Source organism: Sander lucioperca, chromosome 5, assembly GCF_008315115.2.
Source record: "Sander lucioperca isolate FBNREF2018 chromosome 5, SLUC_FBN_1.2, whole genome shotgun sequence".
In the NCBI taxonomy this organism is placed as follows: domain Eukaryota; kingdom Metazoa; phylum Chordata; class Actinopteri; order Perciformes; family Percidae; genus Sander; species Sander lucioperca.
Genome location: NC_050177.1, coordinates 34,574,430 through 34,590,582, shown reverse-complemented (window position 1 = coordinate 34,590,582; position 16,153 = coordinate 34,574,430). Strand labels below are relative to the sequence as shown.

The 16,153-nt window shown below is 39.1% G+C and overlaps 1 protein-coding gene across 3 annotated transcripts; it reads right to left on the bottom strand.

Annotated features, from left to right (window-relative positions):
- Positions 1-138: 138 nt before the first annotated feature.
- On the bottom strand, positions 139-11,993 carry si:ch211-167j9.5 (tyrosine kinase receptor Cad96Ca). Of its 3 annotated transcripts, XM_031285579.2 has the most exons (13): positions 11,701-11,993; positions 11,577-11,603; positions 11,333-11,423; positions 11,156-11,249; positions 8,205-8,421; positions 6,776-6,914; positions 4,568-4,666; positions 4,244-4,404; positions 3,979-4,116; positions 2,955-3,066; positions 2,378-2,477; positions 1,766-1,865; positions 139-870 (listed from the first exon to the last, which is right to left on the bottom strand). In XM_031285579.2, the coding sequence occupies exons 3-13, from the start codon at positions 11,370-11,372 to the stop codon at positions 817-819; spliced, it is 1,254 nt and encodes a 417-aa protein (XP_031141439.1). In that variant the 5' UTR covers positions 11,373-11,423; positions 11,577-11,603; positions 11,701-11,993; the 3' UTR covers positions 139-816. The 3 variants fall into 3 exon arrangements, with proteins under 3 accessions (XP_031141439.1, XP_031141452.1, XP_031141445.1); XM_031285592.2 differs by lacking the exon at positions 11,577-11,603; XM_031285585.2 differs by lacking the exon at positions 11,701-11,993 and having other exon boundaries at positions 11,577-11,613.
- Between the last annotated feature and the right edge of the window lie 4,160 nt (positions 11,994-16,153).

The following is a 16,153-nucleotide window of genomic DNA, read 5'->3' as shown; positions in this document are numbered from 1 at the left end:
CCAGGATGAAGGTTAGTGCAAGTGTGATGACTAGGGATGGGGGGGGTTTAAGAGTCAGTGGGGGGCCTTGTTGGTGAGGCTGACTGCTGAGGGGAAGAAACTTTTGCTCATAGAAATAGTGTTGCACAAAATGTGTTCTTAATGTATATTTAGTTCATTATTATTTTTTTCTCAGTATTATCGGATTATCTAATTGTTGGTATGCATATATTTTTAAATAATCTTGAACTGCAATGTCTGTTCTGCTGATAGCTGCATTTCCAAAGCAACGTGCCAATATGTTCTATATGTTTTTGGTTTACAAATGTTTGGAGGATAAATAATAAATATTGAAACACGCTATCATTGAATATCTATAATACACCAAAAAGCTAGAATTAAAATATAAAAGTAAGTAATGAAAAACATATTAACAAGAAATAAGAAAACACAGAAAAATGTATTTTAGAAAGTAAACATGTAGCTTCTGTGCTGCTGTACGCAGTGAGCAGATTAGGCACATCACACAGATTTTTTTTTTTAATTGAGTTATCAATATGATAGACATAAAAAATAAAGATAAACACAGTTAAAACACAGAACATGACAAATATTTTACAGTGATATACAAGAACATATAAGTACATACTTTTTACCCTGCTGTCTGTTGAGTCGTTTATGTGTGATCATCTTACAGTTGCTATATTTCAGAGAGCACTTGAAAGGTTGACACAAGCAGATAAATGTAGCCTAAAAATACATTTAACTGTTATTTGGTGCCTTGGCATTTAGTTGGGATTTGTATCTTCAAAGGTGACACTGGCTGCTCATAGATATTTATTCAGCCTCATCTTTCACCAAAAGCTGTGGACTCTCAACATCCACATAATCCTGCAAAAAAAGAAGTTCATATATAACTACAAGACATTTTTATTAAAGAAAACACCACTACAATCTATCGTTTGTCCAACTGCAGTAACAAAGAAGATAAATTCTTTCTTGGTGTGTCTGAACATATCAGTGGTCCCCCCCCCCAGCCCTGTCAGATGAACTCACGTACCCCTTCATTAATTCACATTGTATGTTCCAAATGTAGAACACTACACATTATATTGTTAATTTTGTTCATACTTGTTGAACTGTCAATATTTAGGTTGGTTTGGTCAGCAATTATAGGCTACTACGTGGAGTGAAGCTGAATGTTTCAACCATTTATCCAGAACTATTAGCATTTATTTATTATTATTTATTATTATTAATCATTTGAACTGTCATTACTTTTAGCTATTTCTTTCTACCATTTATTCATTACTTTAAGCTAAAGCTTCTGTGCTCACTTGCTAACTAGTTTGCACGCACTCTTACATAACTGCAACATGTAGTGTTCAGGTGTTACAGCTCATATATTCATTTAGTCAAAACATAATTAAAATTTTTTCAATTTCTATTTTCAAATTAGTTGAGCTGAATCTTTCCACATACCCAATTCTGGCAACAGAAGTACCTGCTGGGGTAAAAGTACCCCTGGTTGGGAATCACTGTGTTACATAATATGATCAAGTATGAAAAGTCATATGACTTTACACGCTAAATTAAAGTCATATGACTTTAATCCTGCACTCTAATCTAAAATAGGTTCAGACTATTATGGCACAAAGAAGGTGACGTGGTGATGGTTTTGTTCATTTTTACAAATTTTGACAAGGAAATGATAGAAAAGATGAAGAAAAAAATGATGTAACCTTTTAAAGATCAATAATTGCTAATGTAGCCAGCTATTTCTTACCGCATCGTTTTCCATGATGTCCTCCAGCATGCGGACAATGTCTGTGAACGAGGGTCTCAGAGGGTACGGCTCCAGCCAACAGTCTCGCATAATATGAAGTCTGTGGGGTTTAGACATTCATGGGCTTCATCATGTAATGAGCTGCTGAGAACCAACTATCATACTTAACACTAAACATGTTATAATAACAATTTTATAGTGCTAACTGGGATCAAAACGTATTCAGATTTAGACTGATAGTTTGGGTCAATACTATTTTCGTCAAAATCTGTTATTGCCCAGTCGTGAACTCTACTTCTGATAACACAGAAGTTTCTCCCAGACTACAGAAAAAAGCAGCAAATACATTTTATTTCATGAGCTGCCTATCATTAGTTTGGACCTCAATGTTGAGTTGTACTGTCACTACAAAAGGCCAGCATGAGCCCTCTGATTATGAGACTACTGCTTTTTTTATGGTGCTCAAAAATCCAATCAATCAGTTAAACAATAAAGTAGGCCTATACATGTGCATATAATGCTTCTAGTGTGTATATAGACTATGCAATAGCTGCCAAAAAGTGCTTGTCAAAAGCGGCTTTTGAAAAGTAAATGAGACAAACATGTTCTTACATCTCTGGTCTGCAACCGTCAGGGTTTGTGTTCTTATGACCAATACAGATGTGGTACACCACTGCCTCGGATGTCTCAAGGTTTGGGTATGGCAGTGTACCTGAAAATGTTGTTTTTTCAGAAAGATGTTACATATGAGATATTCAAAAGTAAAACAAACCTACCTGACATTTTGTATTGATTAAACAAGTCTTTTTTTGTCAACTCAAGATCTTTACTTACCTGCTGTCTTTTAAAATGTACCATGGGATGTGCTAATTTCATGCTCTCAATTGTTTTGTAAAAATAAGCCTCACCATACGGTGGACATCATTATGATCATATATATCAGACTTTAACAAAGAGACCAATATTTCCTATTATGTAATTTGATCAGTTTCACACATCTCCAGACTGACGACAGTTTTAGGAACATGTTTATTTACAACTAAACAACTAAACAAAAAAGAGGCAGTCAAACAATGAAAAATCTCCTTTAAACTTGAAGTGGACCACTTTGGCCTTTCGTCTAACCTACTACATTTAATCATTTTGTGTCACATATGAAACCTGTAATTAGCCTGAGCGACCAACTTACCAAATGTCTGCATCTCCCACAGCACGATGCCAAATGCCCAAACATCTCCCTTGAAGCTGTAATAGTTGTTCTTGAAGTACTCAGGTGGGTACCAGCGCAGCGGCACACGCTGCTGTACATTTACATACAACGGAAAAGGTGATATTACACTCAGAGATGTGACCTGTAAAAACTTACAACCAGCTCATCACACTATAGACCACCTTAAATAAATATATTTTAAAACAAATCAGTATACAGTGTCATTGGTAATTCTAATTTATTGGTATAACTTTAGTAAACTAACAAGCTCATGTTGGAAATTATGAGTAACTGGGAAACGTTAATGACACGGTTACTGCTGCCCTTTTCTCTAAATCAAGGCCACATCTCTCTGAAACCTCTGGTTTCCTGTTGCAGAGGATGTTGCTAAATCCCCCTCAACACACACACACACACACACACACACACACGCACATACAGAATATAGATTACTTTTGAGTAGCACGAGAGATATTTTCAATTAGCTGCTGAGGACTTGCGCTGTCTGCAGCATACGGGCTGGGGCTCCCATAAATGTCCTGACATTGTAACTTGATAGAAAACACTTACCTTACTTAAGAGTCACAAGTTCACACACATTTTTACCAAAAAGTTATGCATTGTTACAAGTTCATAAGGCGATGGTACAAGATGTGACCATAATGGTACAATAATTGTCCAAACTGGTTTAAATTGTGTCTAAACTGGTACAAGATGTGTCCAAATTGGTATAAAATGTTTTTTATAATGGCACAAAATGTTTCCAACTGTTATGATATGAGACCAAAATGGTACAATATGTTACCAAAAGTCTAATAAGGTTTGACTAATAATATTTAAAAAGTTAAGTCACAATTTGGACAAGTTGTTACCTGTTAAAGTTAATGTTCTGATGGTGTCAAGCTCAGTCATTAGGGTTTTGGGACATGACAATTGGAACTTGACAACTCATAGGAAAACTGAAATCCAAACTGTATCAACAGGAGAATTGATACTGTCTTACCTGTGGGTTTCTCCAGCGGCTGCTGCGGCGGCTCGTCATGCGTGTAAAGTCTCGGGCGAGGCCAAACTCCGCCACTTTCACCTCCCAGGGAAACTTATTGACCATGATATTCCTCAGAGCCAAGTCACAGTGCACTATCTGCAGGGAAGACCACACCAACACTGCTTAGCATGGGTCTATGATTGGTCAGTGTGGATAAATAGTAGCATATTACATTTTCATTCATCAATCGACAGCTGAGTACTTCATAATAGCTTGTTGTTACCATTTTGGAGCGCAGGTGCTGCATGGCCAGAGCGATGTGGTAGGAGGCAATGGTGAGGAGGCTCTGTAGCTCAGGGTCTGCACTCAGGTTGACTCTGTTGGTCTGCAGGAAGGTCCTCAGAGTGCCGTAGCTCACATACTCCATGATCAGAATGTAAGGCTCTGCATAAATCAAAACATTGAGAGAGGATGGGGGACTTACAGAGAGGAATATAGCCAAGGTTTCCTCTACCTTCATTTATTATCTTTCAACCGGGAGCAAAGGGACAGGACAGTGGTTTCATTCTGGCAGAGGAATAACAGTCTGCGGATAACTGTCTCTTACCCTCAGTGGTGTTCCAGTCCAGTAACTGGAGGATGTTCTTGTGGTGCACCAGTTTCCTCATGATGGAAACCTCTGTGTCCACATGCTTAGGACGGACACCTCAAGGAAGAAAGAGAGAGAAAATGAAACCAAAGCTTTTTGACTGAGCTAAAAAAAAAATGAATCTAAGACTTAAAAGTGAAACAACTCCAACTCATCATCACCATTGAAATCTGAAATGTGAATGTTAAGGTGCTTGATATTTTGATAAAGTATGCCACGTGGTGTATGTGTGTGTGTGTGTGTGTGTGTGTGTGTGTGTGTGTGTGTGTGTAACAATATAATCTCTATAAACAGATATTTGCATATTCTGCAGAATCTGTAGGCAGCGGGCCAAGAGGCAGAACACATTGGACTAAATGCAATCTCGGAACCCATCGACAATTATATTTTTCTACATTATATTATATTTTTCTGCATTATATTATGTTTATCTGCATTTTTATTATAGAACTCTTGCGTCTGAAGTTGCTAATCTGACACTTAACAATGACAGCTGCAGTGGAAGTCTTGGACACACTAGAACCCATGAAATGAAACATTGGCTGTGTATGAACATTGTTGGCACAGTTAGGGGGAGCAGAGGGGGGTCGAGGTTCATGCTGCGTTCCAGACACAATTTTTAGCCCATAAGTTACGACTTCAAGTCACGAATCACGACTTGGTAGCATTCCAGGCAAAGTCACCACAAACCCTTCTAGCTAGCGGCTACCTAACGTTGACGTTAGCTAGTGCTAGCTGATACTAGTGATTTCTAGACAGCGACATATTTTGGGCTTCATTTAATAAACATAGCCTGTAGTAATACACAATCGTATGTGTATTGTTTTGATTACTTTACGTTGCCTATTTATATCTATTTATTTCTGTTTCTCACCGTTAATCACCGGTGTCTGTACAGCATCAACAGGGGTCACCATTGTTGTTTATGTGTATGTGACGTCAAAAACTGTAACTGGGAGTACAACGATCTGGTACGAGTTCACGGGTAGTAAGTTACGGATATGACTGCCGTTCCGGGGCACTTTCATGGGTAGAAGGTTGTGAAAACACGGGATATGGGTCGCCTGGAACGCAGCATTAATATTACAGGGGCACTGGCCACCCATGGCCCCCCACCCCTAGAACTGTCACTGGTCCCCAGAGGCTAAATCGTCATCAGATGGGTTCACAATATGAACTGATGATATGAACTACCAAAACAAACTGAAACTATGTGAATAATAGTTGGTCACACTGTTCCAACACTGTCATCACACAATCAAAAGAACAACTTCTCAAGTGTCTGCAGCCAGATTAATGTTATGATTAATGTGTCTGTTTGCATGACAAACCATAGTGTGACGACCCTGCTGTGTTTATGTGATTCACCCGTGTCTCTGTTGACACTGCAGGTGCTCGTTACCCTTACCCTAACCCTAACGAGGTAACTGTTATTAAAGACTGGCTGCAGTGCTACTCTATACCTCAACCAACCCGTTCTCACTCCGAACTCGTAAAATACGGACGTTTGGGCAGTGGCTGTCAGTTTCATAAGCAATGCAAAAAGCGCCCTTCAGTGTGTTTGTACAATGCACCAGGGAGAGCAGCGGCTACACGGGGTTTGAAGATGACGTGACTACAGTAGCGAGTTGTATGAAAGGCCGAAAACTTTCACCCAGGAGACCGGGGATCGTGTCCTGCATGTCACGTTTCCTAAACCCAACCGTCGCTTTCGTCTTTTACTAAAACCAACCGTCCCGTTATAGTTTTCCTAAACCCAACTGTCTGTTCTTCTTTTCCTAAACCCAACCGTTTGTTCTTCTTTTCCTAAACCCAACTGTCTGTTCTTCTTTTCCTAAACCCAACTGTCTGTTCTTCTTTTCTTAAACCCAACCGTCCCGTTCTTCCCGCGTGTCACGGAAAGGTAAGCCCACCCACAACCTTTCCTTAACCTAACTGCGTCAAAAGTGACGCCATTAGTCGACCAAGCGCGTTTAGATAAAGCGTGTTTAGATTTGACGCTAAAGGAGACTTTTAGCATCAATAACAACGCCAAAGGCACCTGACCAAGCGTCTGTATTTAATGCAATGGGAGTAAGAATATATTGCAACTGATCATCTCTGCCTCCAGGGCAGCTCTGCCTCAAAGCAATACTTGTAGGTCTACACCTCCAGAGATGTCTGTACCTTCCTTGGTGATCTTGCAGGTGAACATGTTGTGGCCTTTACACGTCCCTCTGGTCATCCTGGCCTGGTAGAAGACACCCTCCTTCCCTGCTTTAATCATCTGCAGCAGGTTCAGGTCTGACTTGGTAACATGGGGACCCTTGAACAAATTCCATAAGAGGTGACTTTGGGTTAGGAGGACAGCAGACTAAGAGGACATGCAAACAACATCATCCTGGTCAAAGTCACACACTCATTCATTCTTATTCATTGTCACACCTGGAGAACACTGGGAGCACTGTGAAAGTCATGTTGATGATTTCTCCAGTGCTTTCAATACAATTCAACTATCACTGCTCTGGGGGAAGCTATTGGGAGGTGGAGTTGACCCCCCCCACCTGTCCGCATGGACCATCAACTACCTCACTGACTGACATACATACGTACATACCTCGCCATGCTTTTACGCGCACGTTGTGAAACAAATACGCCTGAAGTGGGCGCAAAAGCGTTAGTACATCTGGCCCTGTGTGTCTGATGTGGTGATGAGCAGCACAGGAGCACCACAGGAGCACCAGAGGAACACCACAAGGCACAGTGCTCGCTCCTTTTCACCTCACCCTGTATATAGCGGACTTCAGGCACAACATGAGCAGCTCCTTCAGCAGCAGACTGTTGCACCCTCAGTGCAAGACAGAGGCGCAACCGCAGGTCCTTTATTCCAGCAGCAGTCAGACTCTACTACAACATTATAATAATAATTCTGCAACATGAGCCATCACTTGACAATATTGTGCACTATGCATATTTATTTATTTATTACTCTGTGTCACCTCCTACTGTGCAATGTCATTTCCATTCATCCGCACCTTACTCGTCTGTATATCTGTGTATATATAGTCTGTTTAAATAAGGGTGTATAGTGTACATATTACTGTTATTATGACTCTTACTCTATTTTTTTCTATTTCTTATAATACTTTTTGTATATTTTTCCTATCTATTTAATGTGTTATTCTGAATTTTTCTTTTGAGCTGCTGTAATAAGGGAATTTCCCCAGTGTGGGATTATAAGATCATTTTTAATAACTTGTACCAGAAATGTCTGATTTTGGCTCTATCTGGAGGTACAGTAAAATATATCTTTATTAAAAATTTACAGTATTAGTGCTGATCAAGTCTCGTTTGTGCCAAAGGAGACTTGATCAGCACTAATACTGTTAAGCCACATTGGTGAGATAACACAGATCATGTGTCACATGTACAGTTAAAATTCAGTTCAGCGTATCTTGCATGTGAGATTTCCTCTGCTGTGTCTCCAGCTGACTCCTAATGGAAATAAAGCAGCCCTTAAGTAGGTCAAATATCTGACTGCATAAAATATCAGCATCATGTGATGACATGAAAACAGTTATGCTGTCCTCACTAAAGGTTGGTGTATGAGTAGTACCTGCTGCAGGCCTTTCCACAGCCTCCTGGAGGAGGGCCTGACTGTGCTGCTCTGCTGCAGGGGAATTTGGGGAGGAAGCTCCTCTTCCTCCTCCTCCTTGTCCCCCGCTGCTGGACCTGGTTTCATAGGCATGAGGGGAGCTTCTAGCCGAGGAACAGCATCCAGCAACAACTTGCTACGCTGCAGCTCTTGAATGGTCCGGACCAAAGAACGATATCTGAAAGAAAAAGTAGTGTATATTGTAAAACACCTAACACTGTGCAAGCCAGGTTTGCAAGGATTCCAACAAAAGCTCTAGGCAGCTGTGTTGTTAGCTGGAGATAACATAAAGACTAGAAACTAAATATCTACCTGTTTAAGAAACAAAAGTTGGAGTAAGTAATGTTTCTGTGGGAACATCACTATTTCCACAAGAAAGCCTTGAATAATAAACCTAAGGACAAATTAAAACTTTGACCTGATGGTGGCGCAAGATGAAAATTCAGGGGATCAACAAAGTGATAACCATTCATCCTGAGGGGAACTTAATCGCCATTTTATGGCAATCCATCTAATTTCCCTCAAACCCAAAACGTTCAACCTGCTGGTGGCTAATAGAATTGACAGAATAATCACCCGGGTCATGAGTGTCAATACCAAATTTTATGGCATTCCTTGTTGTCAAATATTTTGGACCAAAGTGGTGGGTCGACATACCTAGCATTAACCTATGGTGCATTTCTGCAGAAATTCATGGTGTTGGCTATTTTCGGCAGACATTTTGACATGGCAGGATACGGAGGAGGATTAAGGCCACATGTGAAAAAATGTATTGAGTTGTGAGTTCAATCTTAGAATTCAACTTTATTCTCAGAATTCTGACTTTTTTTCTTTTTTTTAACTTAAAGGTCCAATATGTAATATATTTACTGTAATAAATCCAAAAATTACCCCAATGCATCATCAGATATTAAGAAAACATGCTAAGTTGAAATACTATCTTTTCTGACAACAATGCTAATGCCAGTATTTTCTCCTTTTGAAATTTCCGTTCCGTGACGGAATTTCTGTTTGTGTTTTGGCCTGTTTGTTGTTATCAACTGCCCAGGCTGGCTGGGTTGCCAGATATACCTGTAAAAACGTAAACCCAGCGCGCTACAGCTGTGAGGTTAGTACAGCCATAAAAGCAGCAAACAAACGAACAGGATCAACTGAGATTGATTTTACCCAACAAAAAAAACGGCATGTTTCTAATAGTTGCGTGACCAGAGACGTAACAAACCCGTCTAGGTAAATATTGGAGATGTATTTGAAAGATGAAGACAGCTTAGAGCCCAAAAGGATGCAGAGTTGGCTAATTTCCTCCTGAACAGGTAAGCATTAGCTTCAGGCTAATTTATCACAGCTACTAGGGATGGGCATTTTATGTAATTTCAACATTTGTGTAGCTACTCACATTGAATTATATAGCTAGAGTACCTGAGTTGGTTACTCACAAAAACAATTGAGACACAGCCAGTGAAGTGATCCTGACTGTTCCTGGCTAACGCCGTCATGCTAACCCTGCTAACTGCTAACGTTACCAGGACCAGGCAAGCAGCCACGGCTGTTTACAACGTGTAAGCGGCTGTAGCCGACAACGGTGAGTTATTTGAAGCCAAGAGAGGGGGGCTGTAAATCGGAAAGAGAGGACCTTGAGTTTGCAGTGTGTTTAGCGATTGTTGCCGTAATTATAATCCAATAAAGTGTGTTCAGTCGGGTGGAAAAGGACGACAAGGTAGTGGTATTTTTAGCGGTTCCTATCGTAATTCTAAGCCAAGGAAGTGTGTCTGTCTGGCGTGTGGAGAGGATGGCGAGGTTGTGGGATTTCTAGCAGTTCCTACGTTACTTCTAAGCCGAAAAAGTGTGTCTGTCAGTTGGGTACAGAGCTCCATGTGAGCACGGGCTTTTATGACAATGTCAATATAGCCAGCATCTAACGTTAGCTACTCCGCTGTGCTGTGGAGTAATGTCTGGCTATGTGAGACAAGCGTCTAGCAACATTGTTGTGGATGCTGTGGTCTCAGCCTGGCAACCAACGTGAACTTTGAGTCTGGGGAGGAGGGGGCGGGGGAGACGACTCTCTCCAGTATTTTGAATTTGTACTGCAGTAACTATTTTAAACACTAGCTGTCAGTATTACATATTGCACCTTTAAAAAATTTTTTATTAGACTTTAAAAAAAAGTCGGAATTCTGAGAATAAAATCAGAATTCCGAGATTAAAGTCAGAATCTGGACTTTATTCTCAGAATTCGGACTTTAAACTCAGAACTCACATGTGGCCCTAATCCTCTTCCGTACAGGAAAACCTCATGTGTAACTAAAAGCATTCAAAATAGCTGCATTCCATTTGCAGGTATTTGCACTTGGCTTATTAGGACACTTAAATATTCTTAAAATGATGTAGGCCTATTTGTGAATTGCAGCTCATTGTTGTCGTTGGGATGTTCTTTTGTGTTTTCTATCTACGACTTATATTTTACATTTCAGTGTTCAGTTATACAGCATCTTGGTGCTTTTTTGTACAGTACTTTGGTCAGCTTAAGCTGTGTTTAAATGTGCTCTCGAAATAAACTTTACATAAATACAAACAGAGACATCATTAACGTTGATAGTTAATTACACCTGTGCTACAATTACGTACTATGACAGTGTTAGTCCGCTGTTAAAAAAAAAAGGTATTTCATTGTGAGAACTAAAAGCCCTCAGTTTTCCTGTGATCAAAAGCAGATAATATGATATCTAGAAATACCAATTCAAAGGCAAATGCACTTGTTGATGCAATATTGAATACGTTAGACTTTGTGTTTTCCGCTAATAAACCTTATTGTTCTATAAACATTTTACAACTGCAATCTAAACTCAGCCAAATCAAATAACACATCCAATCATCCAGTAAATTCCTTGTGAAATCATTTCAGCCTGCCTTACTTTCTGAGACACACGACCCCCAGCAGTGTGAACACCAGGATGGTGAAGGAGAGGGCCCCTATGAGGATGCAGACAGGCCGGTCCAGGAGCCGATCTAAACAAGCCAACAGGACATAAAGAGTCAGCTCCAACACACTCTCACTCGTGTCAGTGAACACAACTGGATGTAAATCTTACCTGTGGCAGTCCCGGCTTCACTAGTGGAATTAGTCAACATTGTGTCTTCTGCTCAACAAGGGCGATTTTAATGAAAGAACATCATCTCAGCCTGGAAGGTGATAGTGTAGCAATTAAAATGACACCAGTGATCCAAAGAAAGGCTGAGCAGGAACAATACAATGATGTACTTTCTTTTATTAATTACACAGGAAATTACAAGAGGAATTACAAGATTATTAATTACAAGAGGAAAAATACTAACGTTGTAGAAGTTTGACGTAAGAACATCCTGTGAAGCCCAAAACAATAAGAATGCACAGTAAGAGACACAATAAGCTCATACATTCACATTAAAAAAACTTTATTACCATACTAAACCGCCTTACCTTTGTTTTCTGATGAACACCAGTTTGATAAGTGACTGATGATGATCAGAAGCCAGCTGGAACCGTTACGTTGAAGCAGTCTGTCTGTCTTTGTTCTGTGTTTATTCTGTCCGGAGTTACCTAAAAATTCAACCATGTGTTGTGTTAACCTTAAGCCTGTCTGTATTGTCACCAGCGAGAGTTCTCATTGCGTGTGAACCACAACATAAGCAGAGGAAATGAACAGGAGCAGCGGGCGGTTTGAGCTGCACGACACTCTGTATCACATTCTACATGTATCTGATGTTCAGCACGAACACTGAACTATGGTTATATAAACTCTCCCAGACATCAGAACTTAAAAAACTTAGCTTGAATGGGCTGTGACTGGGGTCAATAAAGTGATCACTGATTAGATTATTTAGGATAGGAAGATTGAAAAAATCAGTTTAGGTAGCCTAGTTTTGTTGGATACAAACCACCCAAAGTCAGATTAACAGATTATTCCAATGAAAAACTTAAAATATGCTTGGTTTTAATGAATTTCTATGATAGATTGTAAGGAGAACAAAGCGTATATGGGTTTTTTAGACATGTTTAACCCTCATTTTGATGTATTCAGATCTTTCACCTTAGTAAAAATAGCATTACAGCAACGTAAAAATATTCCAACACAAGCAAAAGTCCTGCATTAGATTATTATCAAACTGAAAGTATAAAAAGTAAGTGGTTCCCCTGTCAGTGTTGGTGGTTTAACAACCCACTTTTCTGTCCCCAGGCTTTGAAAAAAATCATACTTTTTAGTCACATTTCATTTTTATATTTTAATAATGAGCATGTTCTTTGAATAGTTATAACTATTTGAGCCATGGATTGGACAATAGTTGCTTTTAATCAATTATATAAAATTCCAAGTAAAAGAAAATTGCTATATATAATTGCATATATGGAGATTTAAGAGCATTTTTTGAGTTTAAAAATATATTTTTCTCCCATTTTAAATGCAATAATGTTTACACCAATATCATATTCATGAAGTGGATAACAAAACAAAATAAAGTACCAACTAAATATCGTAAATAATATTATGAAAATGTCTGTCCCCTGGTGTCATGTCACCGGTATTACCACTTAACAATAATCCCTATTCTGAAAAAATCGGAAGAGTTTTGACATCACTTCCTGTACTGTACATTCTACTTCCTAAAGAACTGTACATGAAGACACTTGGTAAATCTACTGTCTCTTTTAAAATGTTGGAAATGTTCTCATTTATCCCATCATTTCTTGCGAGGCTTTCAGCTATATAAGAAAAAAGATTAAACAAATGGATTAACTTAGATATTTAAGTGAGTTTAGCATGATTAGCAACATATAGTTTGAAGCTGTCACATAAATGTGAGTAAAAGTAGGCTACTTAGTCACTGCATAAATTTGCAGCTGATTGTTGAGTCGAAACTAGAGAGTAGGCTACTGCATGTCATCTGGACAATCCACCAACAGATATAATATAGTACAAAGTCCCTAAGAACAACAGATTCTCACTCCCATCGCGTAAAATACGGACGCTTGGTCAGGTGCCTTTGGCGTTGTTATTGACGCTAAAGGAGACTTTTATCTAAACGCGCTTGGTCGGGACTATTGGTGTCACTTTTGATGCAGATAGGTTAAGGAAAAGGTTGTGGGTGGGCTTACGTTTCCATGACACGTGGGACAAGAATGGGACGGTTGGGTTTAGGAAAAGAAGAATGGGACGGTTGGGGTCTGGGACCCCTAGGGGATCCTCTGAGTTACTGCAGGGGGGCCACCAAAATATTGTTAATTTTTGAAAAGTATTTTCAAAAATTAAAACATCTTAACCAGAATCCAACATATTATTAGCAAAAATAAATCAGTCTATTACTGAAAAAACAAAAACATTATTGATAGGCTAACTGGCCTACAGGTGAGGTAGTCACTTAGGGAGCCATCCACAGATACAGTTCATCCTAAGGATTCACTGTGCCACATGTATGTTTAATATTAAAACATGATTTATAAAATCATGGCAACAATTATTATTTGAATAGCTTTGTATTCTTTTGACAAAAAAAAGTATGTATAAAGGCCTTAGGCCGCTCTACACGTTATTGTAGGCCCAGTTTAATATTCAACTTCATTTTATACAATATATGTAGTAGAATCCGACCGATATATCGGCGGGCCGATATTATCGGCCGATATTAGGCATTTTCCAAACTATCGATATCGGCATTTATAATGGCCAATACATTTTTTTTTAAATAAAATAAAAACAGTCAAAACACCGTTCCACCATGTTATGAGTGTTGGCGACTGCATAGTTTGTCCACCAGAGGGAACTCTACAACGTCCCTGCTGGCAACACTCGTGTTTAACCCTTTACGTTTCATATCTTAAGTTTGTATTTTTATACATTTTATTTATCTGAACTTTAATATATTTTGATGTTCCTCTGTTCTGTTGTGACAATACAACAAACAAGTTTATGTTTAATCTGCATGATCATATTATTTTAGTGAGGACTCATAAATAACTACAAATAACTAATGTTAGGGAAATCTGTTTATGTTTTGTTACGTGTTTCTGGATTTTTAAAAAAAAAATATATCTCGGCTGATATATCGGAATATCAGATTTTTAAATCATCAAATATTTGTATTGATATCGGCCTTAAAAATCCTTTGGGCTCTAATATGTAGTAGGGGGTCCCTGTTCCGTCTCTCTTAAGGGGTCCTTGGCTTAAAAAACATTGACGACCCCTGCTTTAATCGATAAACCAGCCATAGTCGATCTTTAAGGCGTAATAGTTGTTGCTTGAGGGCCTAAAATGTGTGCTGTGAACGGTGTGAACATGTCAGTCAGCATTAGGTAAGTGAAGAGGAAAAGCCCCTTCACATTGTGTATATGAAAGACATATCTGCGTTTCAGTAGCAGTGTTTCCTTAGGGGGAAGTTTCTGTAGAGACCCTGCATGTGGTTACCTTTCGCATCTGCACACAGGCTTACTGCAGCAACATTATACTTCACGCTCAGGAAGGAGAGTGACGGGTAAAACTATTTTAAACGAGCCACGCTTGCGGCTCTGTAAAGCTGTGCACACAGCACAGCAGTGCTTGGAGCTAAATGCTGTCAGTATGGAAACATGCTCATGTTAATGATAATGTTAACATGTTGCTTAGCAAATTAAAGTTCACGTGTTCACTGACTAAATACAAAGTACAACAAAGGGCTGATGGGAATCATGTAATTGGTCATAAAACAACTTGAGTCAAAGACACGTTAAGGTTATTGACCCTTTATAGCAAATGGTTATACAGTCCGAGCAGCAACAAGGGGAGAGCTGGGAGACCGAGTTTCCCCTTAATAAACACATAAATGAAGATTAGATCTTAAACCAACAATAGCAAACCTTGAGGACAGGAGAAACTGTTTGAGATGGTGGAGGAATAGCAAAAGCAGTTGACATTTCAGCAGAGTAATAATAAGGAGTATGAGGTTATAATGGTTATAACTAGGCATGGGCCGGTATACGATTTTGACGGGATGATAACCTTCAGCAAAAATATCACGGTTTCACGGTATTGCGGTATTGCAATTACAGCTTTAAAATGTATTATTTTTTTAAATGTCTGGGTAAAATACATATTTTCCCCCTGTTGAACACAATGTGTTTTATTTTTAAACACTCTCACTGGCAGGGAGACGGATTACTAAACTGCAGTTTCTCTCCTTGACCACTCCTCATACCTTATGAACGGTATAACAGAAAACGTTAGTGGTTTTGAAACCTTTACTTTTTCAAACCGCGGTATACCTTGAAACCGGTAACCGGCCCATACCTAGTTATAACCATGTACACCTGCATAATTATGATTTAATCTGAATTCAGGAACTCTGACATGTAGAGATGTTCCAATACTACTTTTTCCTTCCCGATATCAATTCCGATACCTGAACTTGAGTATCGACCGATACTAAGTACTGATCCTATATCTGTGCGTTAAGAAAAATATATATTATTGAGTACTATTTAACAGCTGCATACTAACTACTAACGCTGTATGGATGTGATATGATTGTTATCGTTGTATGGCCTTGCTCAGGTGAAACCTTTTGTAAAGCAAATACATACAGAGAATGAATGCCACGTTCCTTTTATTATCTAGTTTGACAGTCAGTCATAACTGAAAAAGAACATAACCTACGTTAAAGTAGATTTTTTTGGGGCTAAATTATGTGGTATCGGATCGATGCCTAGACTTGCGTACTCGCCGATACCAGCATTTGTCGGAGGCATTTCCGATACTGGAATCGGTATCGGAATAACACTACTTTCGCGATGTGTTATTTGCGGCAGTTGATATTGTGATGGATATATTGTGCAGCCCTAACTTATACCATCATTTATTCTGGTCTGAAAGAGTTTTATGTTGAAATGTTAACTTTATGTTAGT

Bases quoted from the DNA above. Each gene is read 5' to 3' on its own strand.
- si:ch211-167j9.5 (XM_031285579.2), bottom strand. From the start codon at position 11,372: ATGTTGACTAATTCCACTAGTGAAGCCGGGACTGCCACAG. The intron at 6,915-8,204 runs GTACTACTCATA...AATTTGTTCAAG, and splicing joins TGTGGAAAGGCCTGCAGCAG to GGTCCCCATGTTACCAAGTC. The intron at 871-1,765 runs GTAAGAAATAGC...CTTTTTTTGCAG, and splicing joins ACATCATGGAAAACGATGCG to GATTATGTGGATGTTGAGAG.